The sequence below is a fragment of the Hermetia illucens genome, chromosome 3 (genome assembly GCF_905115235.1).
Source record: "Hermetia illucens chromosome 3, iHerIll2.2.curated.20191125, whole genome shotgun sequence".
NCBI classification, from domain to species: Eukaryota; Metazoa; Arthropoda; class Insecta; order Diptera; family Stratiomyidae; genus Hermetia; species Hermetia illucens.
In genome coordinates, this window is record NC_051851.1 from 41,892,983 (window position 1) to 41,906,295 (window position 13,313).

Genomic DNA, 13,313 nt, shown 5'->3' on the forward strand with positions numbered 1-13,313 from the left:
GTAACTGGTCACCTCCATATTTAACCAATTCGGTCCAACCAGCCATTTCGACTCTTTTTGGGAATGGGGCTAAGTATGTTTGTGACCGTATTTATGATAACGATCTTCAGGTGATTGTGTAAATCATTTTTTAATACTTCATCTCCAGGATCTCTGTTGACTGCGGTTATTACGGCATCCATTTCCCTCTTATAGGTGTTGCGGAGGACTGTTTTGTGGATGGCTTCAGTGTTAACTCTCACCTGATTGGCAGAGGGGATTCCGGGTGGTGTTGTTATTCGAGCCCGGAACACCATGCCAACGAGATAGTGATCCGAGTCTATATTGCCCCCCCTGTATGTTCTGACGTTCATCAAAGCTGAGAGGTGGCGACGTTTGATCAGCACGTGGTCAATTTGGTTGAAAGTGGTCACGTCTGGAGAGATCCAAGTTTATTTGTCGCCCGCTTTCCGCGCAAACCAGGTACTTCCAACAACCATTTCGTGTGACACTGCTCCATTATCATTTGTATTTTGAAGTAAGCTATGGGAGCCAAAGTATCGCCTGAATACGGACTCTGTCCCTATTTGGCTGTTAAAATCCCCAAGTGTGATTTTGATATCATATCTGGGATAGGCTTCGAGGGTTCATTCTACTACTTCGTAGAAGGTATCCTACTCTGACTCTGCAGTTTCCTCTGTAGCGGCTTGAACGTTATTGAGGTTTATATTTCTAAATCGCAAGCGCAAAGTGTATAGCCTTTCGCTTATGTTTTCAAAGCCCATAACAACAGTTTTCATTTTTTGGCTGACTAAGAAACCTGCTCCGAGCACATGGTTTACTGGATGGCCACTACAATATATGGTGTAGTGACTCTTCTCTAGGAAACCGGTCCCTATCCAACGCATCTCTTGCAACGCTGTTACATCAGCCCTATATTGGAGCAGCGTATCGGCTAGCTGCTTGGTAGCTCCATTTCTGTACAGGGAGCGCACATTCCATGAGAAAATGCTCAAATCGTTATTCCGTTATCATGGCCGGGTTCGTCGTTTTGAAATCCATCCTGTACGAGCCTTCTTCCGTGGCTCCGTAACTTTGGTTTTCTGTCTAGGGTTGTCAGCCCTACCAAACCCCCAACCTGGAGGACCCGTTGGTACAATTTGTCCCGTTTTTAGGCGCAAAAGGCTCGCCATCATCTTTTCCATCTGCAGCTTTTCGTTAAGAAAGAGCCCCCAGCGATCACAACGTGGAGATAGAGACAGTGTTTGGTTGAAACGATTGAATGTAGAGTGTCAATGACGACATGCCGACGAAGCCCGAACGGAGGGCTCTAAAGCATGTCACGTGGTGGACGAATGTTCTTCACAGTAACGGAGAGAAGTTCTTCGCCTGACGAAAAGGTTCCAAAAGGCGGTCGTTAAGGTGTTGTCAATGCTGATGTTGATGTTGACCAACTTAGGTTCGCCTATAGTCGAGGTGTTTTATCGCATACAGAGTTGTGGAGGCAGTCGAAAGTAGAAGGCTGGAGGCGTTTCATCGGCAAGCATACCCTTGGGAAAGGGTCTGCTGGATATGTAGAGGGAAACGAAATCACGACATAGCCGACATCAAAGTGAACGGCAAATCTATTAACATGGCATGATAGTGTTTGTGTCTTGCTGGGTGAATTATTTCCGAGGTTTAAGCAGTCGGTGTCTCCTCCAGGCTGTTCCATCTCATGTCCAGAGGGCTATTTCCCTGCATTCTCGAAGACTGCTAGGATATGCTCCTGAAGTCACCAGAAAAGGATAAAAGTAATAATCCTCGATCGTACAGGGCCATATCTCTTCTCGCGCCCTTGGCAGGATCTTGAAGAGGATTATGGTCCAACGACTTGGGGTGGAAGCATCTCATTTGGTATCTGACAGGCAGTATGGCTCCCGCACTGACAGGTCCACCGACAACGCGTTAATGTACAGTACTGGGCGAAAAAATCCGGTCAGTTAAGTGCGCCCTACTTAATCTCGTGTAAGTCCGTTATTTTAATTTGAATTGACAAATGATTTTTTTTTGTATAAATACAGAAAGTATTAGCACCATTAGATTTTAGTTTTTCGCAGTGGTTATTTTTCAAAGTGCATTAATTAAAAAAAAAATTTCAAAAACACCTAAAATGAGTGATATCGACAAAGGAGAAATAATTGCCTTATTCCATGAAAAATGTAGCACACGACAAATAGCGGTCGCTGCGAGCTTTAGTCAGTCCTCTGTAGTTGACTTTTTGAAAAAATTGCGGGCCACTAGGTCTACGGCCCGAAAATAGGATTCTGGCAGGACGAGATAGACTACCTCAGCCGAAGACAGACGTGCAAAAGTTCATCGGACATTAAAAAGAGCTCAGGGATGCCATTGGGACAGAAATTGATGCATCAACGGTTCATCAGAGGCTCAAAAAGAGCAGACTTCACGGCCGACGTCCCGCAAAAAAGCATTTTTTAAATGGAAGAACGCGGAAGGAACGCTTTTTATGGACAAAGGACCAGGAAAATTGGACACTGGAACAGTGGCAATCTGTAATATTCTCCAATGAATCCCAATTTAATATTTGATCCACCACGTATGGAGAAAGTCAAGTTAGCGATTCAGTGGGGAGTGTATTCAAACCACAGTACGCCAGCCGGTGAGCATGATGATCTGGGGCTGCTATTCATTTTAAGGTGTGAGAAGACTCTCATTAATTGATAAAAGAGTCAATGGTCCAACCCATAAACGAATTTTGGTGGAGCATCTGATACCTTGCACTTAAGAGGAATATCAGTATTCTAGTGAGGTTACCTTTCAGGACGATTCTGCGTCACAGGTCCCACATTGTAAGTAATAATTTTTTTCCTTTCTCTAGCTGTTTTATAAGAAATATTGAGGGTTTCCCAATTATTTGACCATTTGTGCTTTGGAGGTGCGCAACTTTTTGGCCGAAAACTCAGGAAAGCGGCTGACTTGTCTCGGGAACAGCCGGAATTTAAACCCCATAGAAAACTAATAAAGAAAAAGCTGGCTGAATAGAAGCCAAAAAGCTAATATGAGCTGGATTTAATCCTCTTAAGGACGTGGAATGACGGAATTAACCTACAAATTCTGCAGAATCTCATTTCATCAACGCCAAACAGAATTAAGGCAAAAGGATGTGCAACGAAACTCTTATTAAGTATTTATGAAGTTGGTGTTGTTTAAACAAAAAAAATTGTTGTGATGCGACGAGTTTTGTGATTGATGTGAGACATAAACCAAATTCACCTATTTTTCGTAGAATAGACAATTTTCAATAAGTCCCCCCTGAAAAATTTTACATAGGTTTTTTTTTCCAAAAACTATTTTTAGTGCGAAATATCAATACAAAAAAACTTTCATATTTATTTTCGTATCAGTTTGATATTTTTTCTCGAAAATCAGATTTTTTTACTGTTCGAGTTTTGTTGCCCAGTACTGTATGTGAAAATCTTTGATGACCGCTGTCATAGCAAATACGTCCTTGGAATCTTTGTGGATTACCTAAGTTGGTCGTCCATGTTGCCGAAACTTCGTGAGGGTGACTGCAAGAAATTAGCTCTGTGGAAGAGGTATTTCTATAGTAGGGAAACATTCATCCAAGGTGTCAAGGAGCGTGTGTGGATGAATGTGGAGCGCGCCTATCCACAGGGATCTACCACAGGTTCATTTGTATGAAGACCTGGAAGAGCTGTCCGGCGAGCTTAATACATGGTTGGATTCGTTGCTTACGCGGATGATCTCCCCTTTTCTTGAGGGGACAGCTGAATTGAGCTTGGCATCGGGATACTGAGTGCATGCGCATCGTCAACGCATGGTCTCTTAAAATTGGTGTCGCAATCTCAACGAGAAGATTGTCGTGATGTTGTTGAAAGGCAACCTACGTTGTACGCCCATAGCAAAAGTGAAAGTGACATTCTTGGGCATCCGCACCTAATCGAGTTCAGGACGCGTTTGACTAAATTAGTTACGACGTGTCATGAGGGGGAAATGGGGTCTAAGCAGGAGATCTGCTCTACGCTTGTCAGCGAGTGGTGCTGTTAGCGTGTCTTTCTGTGCACCGCACGGTTTCGACCTCTTTATCTAGAGCTAGTTTCGCGTGCCACGACCTAGAAGATCAGGAGGGACGCACCTTTGCTGCAAAATAGATTTAGTGCATGCGGTGGAGGGATTAGAACGCCTGCGATCAAAAAGGTTGTTAGACGAGAACGTAAATGGCAGCTTAGATGGAACGAATGTTATCGGGTCACATATGAGTATCTCAAAAGTGTATCTGTTGCGGACTTTGGGCTTGAGATGGGCTTCTTCCTGATAGGGCATGGTAGCTTGCGTGAGTTTCTCTTCTCCCGGAACCTTACCTCCAGTCAGGGTTGTGTTCTTTGTGGAGCGGACTCCGAGAACTGATCATATATTCTGGCCCGTGCCTATCGACATGGGCGACATGCCTAACTAGCAGTGATGCGCTTCGATGCGCTAATGCGTACATGCGTGCTGCTTTCTGACGAGGAAGGAAGCTCCTTGACGTTGTTTTATCTGCAGTATAGTAGGTACATGAATATAGCGGTCTTGGTGGGCAAAAACCAGTCCCGTGTGTTTTGTGATGTTCTACGTGTTGTGTTGTACGCAGAGCGGTAGTTGGCTGGTGGAAAAGTTTCGTTGCGGTTCTGCGCACCGAGCTGATTCCAGTCTACAGGGGAGTATCCTCACGCAGTCGAGAAGAGTGATAATAAACCCCCCCAAGGACTTCATGTGGGGATTGAAACTACTTTTGACATGAAAGTAGTAGGGATTAAAATGAGAATGGAATGAGCCCTTCACGGGGTAGTGTTGAAACTCCGAACTCCGTTGCCTCTCCACTTAGAGGGGCCATAACTTTTTGAAGGGGGTGACCGCCATGAGTTTCATCTTGTTCCCCTTTATGAACTTCAGAGCCCCTCCAAGTATGGGTTCGAAAATTTAACCTTTACTATGAGAACTTTCTCCCCAAGAAAAGGATTGGGGGATGTTACAGGATACTCTTAGGGCCAATATGCTATGTAAATAATATGGCGGAGTTTTACAACGAGGAGCATACTGAAGTGTAACAAGGAAGGATGGAGAAAATTACTTCCGGTTGAGTGAACCAAAATCTTCGCTTTTGACGCCGGAAGGGTGGGAGCTTAATATGTTCACGGCGATCTCGATTTCTCTACTTGTCTAGGAACATTCTTCGTCTGGGTTACCTGGGAGTTCTGTGTTCGCTGGTGCCAGGTTCATAATATGACAGTCCAAATCTGTATTCTCTTTTCACGTTGCCTAACTCGCTTCTCTGGTGTTGAGATTCAATACGAAACCTAGAGGCGATGTGACCCTGTCAATTGAATTCAGGTTCATGTAATGTTTTTTTTGTCACTTATGCCTTGAAAATTACATAAATTCAACCCTGAAGATCATAACGACTCTGCCAAAGAAATAGGAGTGTTTCGATTCCAGCGAACCTTAAAATAACCATGACCTCGTCTTACACTTCATTCAAGCAGAATTTGAAATTTTACAACACCAACACAAACAAAAACCGGAACGTATAATACATTGTATTGTTTTCGACTCCACGATAGAGGAAAATTGGTTTTTACACTGTTTTAATTCCAACAAAGAACAATCTCCACCATCCCGTCCGTGATTCAATCGCAAGCTATGCTAATTCATCAGTCCACCATTAACGAGTGACAGTGAAAGAAGAGGTAAATCTAAACTTCCACATTTATTATTTAAATTCTATACTTAATTTCCATTCAAAATCAGTTCATCAGACAAAACATTAATTCTTGTCAAGCTGCCAACAAAAAAGCTTGAAAACTTCCCCGAGACAAGTAAACAGGATACCAGATAATAATCAGGAAAACATAAAACAGGGATGATAACGGATGAAACGTTCTGTTAATTGAAATGAGCACAATCCTGTCGTTGGAAGGTTGTTCATACCCCACACTAGCACCGAGCGAAGCACGCGGAGGAAGCACGAGCAAAATGAAGCCTTTACTCTCCTTGTATTTGTATACGAGGCCAATGTCGCCTCTTCTTCACTTTGCATTCATTTCGAGAAGGACTCTTCATACATATATAACCTACCCGTTTTCCTTCAACCCGTGTGCCCCTAGATTCATCCATCTCCATTTTATTTCGGGGCCGGTGTACAATTAATATTCAAGAAAATGTAATTAGAACGGAGCTCCAATTTCAAAGGGAATGTAAAGTAGGAGGGAGGAGAGCACAGTTCATGATCTCATTAATATGAAGTACACCACAATTACGTTAGAATGTCCTGCCATTGCTCAACTCGTGATAGACATATAGATGGTCGTCGTGCGGTACGAGGGGTCGTTGTTAAAATAATTTGACATGAGATTTGAAAGGAAACATAATCTGGATTTATGGTATAAAAGCAATATACACACGTCATTGGAGTGCGACAACTATTTTACATTAGATTTCCGGAAAACAAAAGTGTATCCTCCAGAGGACCCACAACCATATTGATTTTTTCGAGTAAGTCTTTAATCGTGAATAGAACCAGAAGATCTTATTGCAACGCAGTATAATATTTCTCAATAGAAGGCCGTCGAGTTCTCCTAACCACTCCAAATGAACCTTTTTCGTATCAGATTCATCTTTCCTAACAGATTGATAAAGGTCAAAAGGTCTCCCTATAAATAATTGAGACAACCGTCTGCGTTCTTGACGAAGTGCCCATTAGATGTGCGGTGTTGATTAATTGATTTTATCATTGCCGTGACATCAATGTATTCTCGCAGAGACGCAATTCCAATGAATTCAGATTACCTTTAATTTATTTGAGAATCTCCAATCGGTGGATTAACACATTTGCCGAAGATGAGATGTATCGATAGTGTCATGTGTGAATTGGATAACGTGTCCTTACACTTGTAGACCGATAGACTAGAATAGTAAATGTTTAATGAGTATTAAATTTGTGAGCCTGATTATTAGAAGTACGTAATTTACGTTGATAGTATCTTACGTAAATAAGCTTACACGTTGGATTTTGATTAGCGAATAGCTGAAATGAAGGGTAGCTGAAAAGCAACTTCATTAAATATTGCTTTTTTGGCTCATTTTTCCTTTCGACATGATTCCCTTGAACTCATAACCGTTGATCTTTTATTTCTCAAACGATTCTTTTTTCTTTGTTCTTCCATTAAACGGTTTTCCTGAAAACCCTTGAAATAGTAGCTGACTGTGAGCTACCAGCATATTCAGGCTTATTATACTTTCTCCCAAGCCGAATTTGTCCAATGTTTCAATCATGATGTTGGAGGAGTACAGGAGACTCAGTGAAAACGTTATTTTCACTTCTGAAAATATGAACTAAAGAACAAACAAGGATTCTTATTTCCTCTGCTAACTCATTTAGTTTTAAATCAAATGGTTACATTTTTCAGTATTGCTTCCGTCATAGTACATTAATAAGTAAATTATGTGTTGTCACGGGTTGCCCAGCAGACCACTTTCTCTAAACCCTCTAATGTTGGTTAGCGCTGTAGTGCGCCGCTTTGCTGGCTCAAATTCCTAAGACTATGGCTGCTGGACAAAAAACGAAGGGAGAAAGTCCAGCCGGCTCAGATTAGAAGATCAGAACAGATTTTCACGGAAATTAATAGCTTCCCTACCTTGCAAATAGAGTTTACTTAATGTCCGAAGCCTGGCTCAAGTAGAGCTGAGTAATCGCAAAGGATGTACCTGAGGATTTCTCCCTCCTCTCCACTGCTTCGGCAATGTGAATTGGAAGGAATGCCGAATCTGCCAGTTGCACCGGGTCTTTTATAGGGGGAGTGAAAGAAATCCTGATTAACTTAGCGCAGGTAATGAATCTCTGCCATCTGAAATCAGCGGCGAGAAGTTTCCACTCTACACAGTCACCAGCGGAACGCAAACTGTGTCTACCGAGGGACCACCAAGAGCAGAGCAGAGCCTGGCCAATCCACTGGCCCGCTCATTCTCCTCTGTGTTTCTATGGTCGGGAACACTGAGCAGGATGAGTTGAGCGTACCGCCCAGACTATTCAGTGCGTCCCTGCGCAGCCCCACCACCCTTGAGGATATTGCCAGAATGGCTACAGTACGATTGGGGCTCGGATCACACCCAGCCATCCACGGGCTTCGAGTATCGCCATTGGAAAACATTATCGGATCTCGGGAGATCGTACAAGCTCTCCACCCCCCTACACTGCATGTGTTAAAGGAATCCACTACCTGACTCGACAGACTATTATTGTGTCATCATCTTTAAACACAACGTCGATTCTCCACTCTACCCTGGTTGGACAATCCAGGGCAAAATTCCGTTCCGTTGGGAATGCTTACAGTGCCTGACCTACTTCATCTAAGACGTTTCTACGGTTATAGGGCTTCAATTTCCAGCATCCGAACTCACGTTGTCTGATTGCACTACACGCTAAATCGTTCTTAAGCTCAGAAGGTAAAGAAGTATATTAAGGACATCTCCCGGGCAGAATGGTTAAGCTCTAGTAGCAGGTTCACACGCTGTGGGACGAACTACAGCTGCGAGGGATCCAGAAAACTATCCTCGGCCGAATACTCGACTTCCTTACAAAGGACTTCTTGCAGGCATTTGACAACTATAAAGGCCATCTTAGTCCTCAGATCTATGTCCAGCCTCAAATTTAACTTATGTTCTAGGTTCACAAAAATACTTTACCACCAACTTTTGTTCATTTCGAGGAAGTAGAAGGGATTTGGGTAAGATTGTGTTGGTGATAAATATCATCAGGTCTGTCTTGGTTGAATTTATGCCGACTGGGTATCTTACAGCGACCATGCACATTTTTCCAATGCGCCCACAATGACATAACAGAGTGAGCATTATTGTCGGCACACGCCTCCAGTTCACATCACTTCTTTCCAATATGCCTAGAATTTTATTCGCCACAATCAAATAGAGCAAAAGAAATGGTTCCATTCTGAGACGTCCCTTTACTCACAGCTCTGCTCAAGTGACTATCTTCCAGATCAGATTGAATTAAATTGATTATTTTCATGGAAAGTATTCAATGTGTAAGACAACCCTTCAATCTTATTCTGGTTAGAGCATCCATGATGACTTTGGTAGTTACGTTGTTGAATACCTCTATTTAGGAAAGCCTCTAGGATATATTGATTTTAGTGTAACGACCACTAAACTGTACAAATTAAACCGTGACAAGCGGGTTCTGTGGACTCTCCTTTAAGATAAGCATGCTGAGCTTTGGAGAAAGGCATCCTTAATCGAATGTCTAGGACGCACTCCAGGCTCAACAGGTTCAAGGGAAAAGCCAACAGCCATATAGCCAGCTCACTTTCGGTATCGAAACCATGCGTATGCGTCTTCAGGTAAATCTCCACAAGCCACCGCACAACACTTCCCTGCTGCTTTTGGAGCATGACTTACAGTATGTCATCAGGGATTAATGATTTATATGCAGAGAAGCTGTTTATACCCAGCTGATTTTATCGTCGGTAGTTACCAATTTGATAATCTCACACGACTTTATATCCTCCAAGCAAGGGTCTTACTCACAGGCCTATTCGCTGGCCGGGAAGTGCGTAGGGATCAGCAGCTCAGGGCCTAATCGAAAACTCCGTTCAGTAGCCTTTCGAATTTTTAAGAAAGCATGGGCTACTTTGTTACTTGGCAAGATTCCTACTGAGTTTTAAAGACTCGTTGTACCTTCAATGTTTTGACAATAGTCCGGCCAAGACCGCTTCCAGACAGCCTTATGACATGTATGTCGGGATTTGCGCCTGCAGTGGATGTTGAAAACCTCCCTGATCAACTTGCAGAAATCGAACAAATCTTCATTCCTCTACTGTGGTAATGTTTTTTGTTGTATTTTGCAATGCACGAAACCTCGAAAGAGCGTTCGAATGCCCTTTCTAGAGCCCTGGTGTTTAACTTCAGATTGTCTGCCGTGACAAAGCTACCAATTCCCGCACCGGATAGTTTGTTCTTCATAAATTGATCAAACTTCCTCCAGTTGACCCTCCTGAGGGCTATGAAAAGGAAGGTTCGAAGCGAGATTTAGGCCGAAAAATATACAATTGTGTACCGAATTGTGATTTTTGCTGTCGCGGTCGACGTCAAATGTTGTAATTCTTTTGGTGGAGCTGATCGATCGTAAACCATGTAAGCCGCTCCCGTCTGTTCAGTTTGACCACGGTTAAGTCGCTGAAACTCTGGTGTGGATATAAGAAACGTGCAGACTCTTTCTGGCAACGATACAGGCTCTTGTTTTATTTATCACATGGTTTGCATAATCTCGTCCCTTCTATTACAGCCATAATTTCCGGGCCCAAATGATCACTGTGTGGTACCTTCTTGCGTAACATAATTATGGCCTGCTTTCTCTTCTTGGTCCAAATTATTTGCACCAATTTTACATTTACATACTTGCTCCAAATTTAGCTCCTCATTGGCCGTAGCTCTCACGCATCCTGCTTGTTTTTTACTTTTATCTATTACTGAAGTCTAGCCTGTCCCGTCTCCATTTATCCGTTCTTCTTTCAAAAACTTGGTGAGCCATTACTTAACAGTCATTAAGGGGGAGATATCTCTAAACTTTAATCTTAGATAGAAACCTTGCATTTTGAATAGTCCGCTCTTAACTAGGGCTTCTAGCCATCAAAGTGTCCGTGTCGGATGAAAATTTTCATTTAAATATTTCAAATCAATTCGAATTTCAAATTGATGTTTTCAGAGTTTATTATACGGAGGAAATTCAATATTTTAATTGAATGCTGAACCTTTAAAATCGGTTGCAAGCACCCCCTCCCCCTTAAGCTACTGTTACTAAGTTGCCTGCCACTCGCCATAATACTATTTGCATCGTTAGTCTACAATAATTTGTAATCTACTAAGAAAGGACTAACCTTTGTTTCCGCCTTTTCAAATTCTCCACGTGTCGCTTAGTAATCTCCTTAGGCTTTGTAGGTCTTCCTAAATATGATCGCGCCGAAATTTTCTCCTACTGTTCTGTATCTTTTCGAATGGCCTCCTCCTACGATTTCTGAAATTCTTAAAACGTGTCCTTATGCTTTGTTTGCTATCTTCTTGATGCATCACTCCTTTCATCATTTTGACTCTACGTTTTGTCACCTCCTCTATCTTTATTATTTAATTAATTGATTTATTTAATTAAAGACAATATGCAGAAAAGTAAATTTCTAATTACATATTGTCCTTAGAGGGAGGAGCAAGTGAATGGCTTCATTTATGCTTAAAAGTATGGAAGGACACAGGGCCAAAAACCTCCTACTCCGAAAGGCGATACAGAATAAAATATAGAAGTTGACAGAGCAGTCCATATTTTGCGTTGCTGCAGGGAAAGGAGTTTAAGAGTGCAGAGCCGTGCTGGATAGTCTACCTAGGGAAGGTTCTTCTTGAAAAAGAGGATCCGGTTTGGATTCGCGTTGTACAGCTTCAAGAGCGCGACAATCACGGTTGAGGGAAGAAGGAGCGGACTACACAACAATATTCAAGGGAGTTGAAAAGTGTTAAGGAGGGCTGAATTGAAGTAAAGTCGGAGAAGAAACTTGGGATAAAACTAGAAATTTTGAAAGCTTGATTAATGATCGAAAAAATCAAAAATTTAACTGACGGTTTCGTCCAGGGCAGAGGCAACTCATCAGACGCTGGCTCACCTCTACCCTGGGAGCAGCGTGACCGAAAGTGCCAACAGGTGGAAAGACGCTCCTTTTTATCATCGCAAAAACACGACAAGGCTGCAAGTTATATTGGACTTAAAACGCCAGTCGTTGCAGTCTAAGCTAGACTAAAGCTAGGTTGTTGTTTAGGATCTGCGGGATCCTAAGTCCCCATCCACTTGATGGTGGACGGACTAAATGAGGAGCAACTTACTCCCTCGTTTTTTAGTCCATGGATCCCTAGTTTGGAGCATAGCACCCCAAGCATTAAGAATCGAAAAAATCAAAAATTTCGGTCACACTGCTCCCAGGGCAGAGGTGAGGCAGCGTCTGATGAGTTGCCTCTGCCCTGGACGAAACCGTCAGTCAAATTTTTGATTTTGAATCCACATACTTACAGTGAGTAACGTGATTCTATTATACATCGCGGTTAAGGGGCTCCCCATACATGCATTTCTTTGAATTGATTATTTTTTCTCTTAAGTAATATTCAAAAGATATCTCCCGACCGCCCAACTCTTCAAAATCTACCAATGTGCATATGCAGTCAAGTACTTCAACTAAATCGTCCCCTTAGTCCTTGACAATTTTTGCGTTTTTCCTAATTCTTACTGAAAGGACTAATTTATTAATGGAGAATGTACTTTTCCGTCACAATATAGAATGTTAAGAAATTCCATGAACTCTTGAAGTAATAAATTTATTAAATTTTAATTCCAGCTGCCACAACAGGAGAGGTAAAAGCAAGAAAGTCACATTCAACACAAAACTGCCTCGTGCAAAATCCTCTAGTTAAAAGCGATGCTGCCGTTGCAATACTTAGCAAAAAAATAGACTCAAAAGGATCATTGGCTTGCGCCCTACCTTGGGGTCATGGTTGGGGTTGGGCAACACTTCCTAACGGTGTGTGGAGTGGAGGTAAGTTAAAAATAATATAACAATACATTTAAAATATCGTCCCTCTTTTATAACTTAAGAAATACTCAAGATGTCTTTCACTTATAAAGGTTCCTTGCTCTTACACTAGATTTTATATATATATACTGATAAACAGTCGTCCTAACCCCAGTTGTCTGTCACATATATCAAGCCATAGTTGTTCCGGTCAACCTTTTGGTTATTTGCCAATGAGTTCAATGTTTGGACCAAAACTCATCACCGCGAATTACATGTCTATATCATCGAAGACGCCCCTCTTTTTCCACAATCGGTGCATCTGCAGATTGATCCCAGATGTCCTCATTTTGGATACGATTGTGGCGTATTACGTCACTGGCCCAAAGCAACATCTTCATCTCCACTACTGTGATGCGCCAATCATTGTCTTTCATTGTCGGTTAGCACTCAGAAACATAGGGGACGATAGGGCGGACGACACTCGGTTAAATTTTGGATTTCTGACTTTCATTAATTCGTGAATCTCAAATAACGCCTGGTTGGGAATAAAATCCGACTGGGTGGGGTACGGAGGACGAATGAAGATAATCCACCCAAGTAAATCTGTAACAGTAATATCCGTGGTAGAAAAAGAAGACAAGGCAGACCATCCCGCAAATGCAACGATGGCATAGGCCAGACAGCTTTTAGAAATATCGAAGTGGGGGCCCTCGC

At 42.3% G+C, this 13,313-nt stretch overlaps 1 protein-coding gene across 2 annotated transcripts in view; it reads left to right on the top strand.

The window, feature by feature from the left end:
• The window catches only part of LOC119653214, a 157,916-nt gene that overhangs the window by 121,883 nt on the left and 22,720 nt on the right, over positions 1–13,313 (top strand). For both annotated transcript variants that reach the window (XR_005249657.1, XM_038057784.1), the window contains exon 7: positions 12,423–12,620. Coding sequence is in view for 1 of the 2 variants with exons in the window: in XM_038057784.1 (XP_037913712.1) it covers positions 12,423–12,620 (198 nt within the window). In the remaining variant the exon portion in view is untranslated. The remainder of the gene's footprint in view (positions 1–12,422; positions 12,621–13,313) is intronic.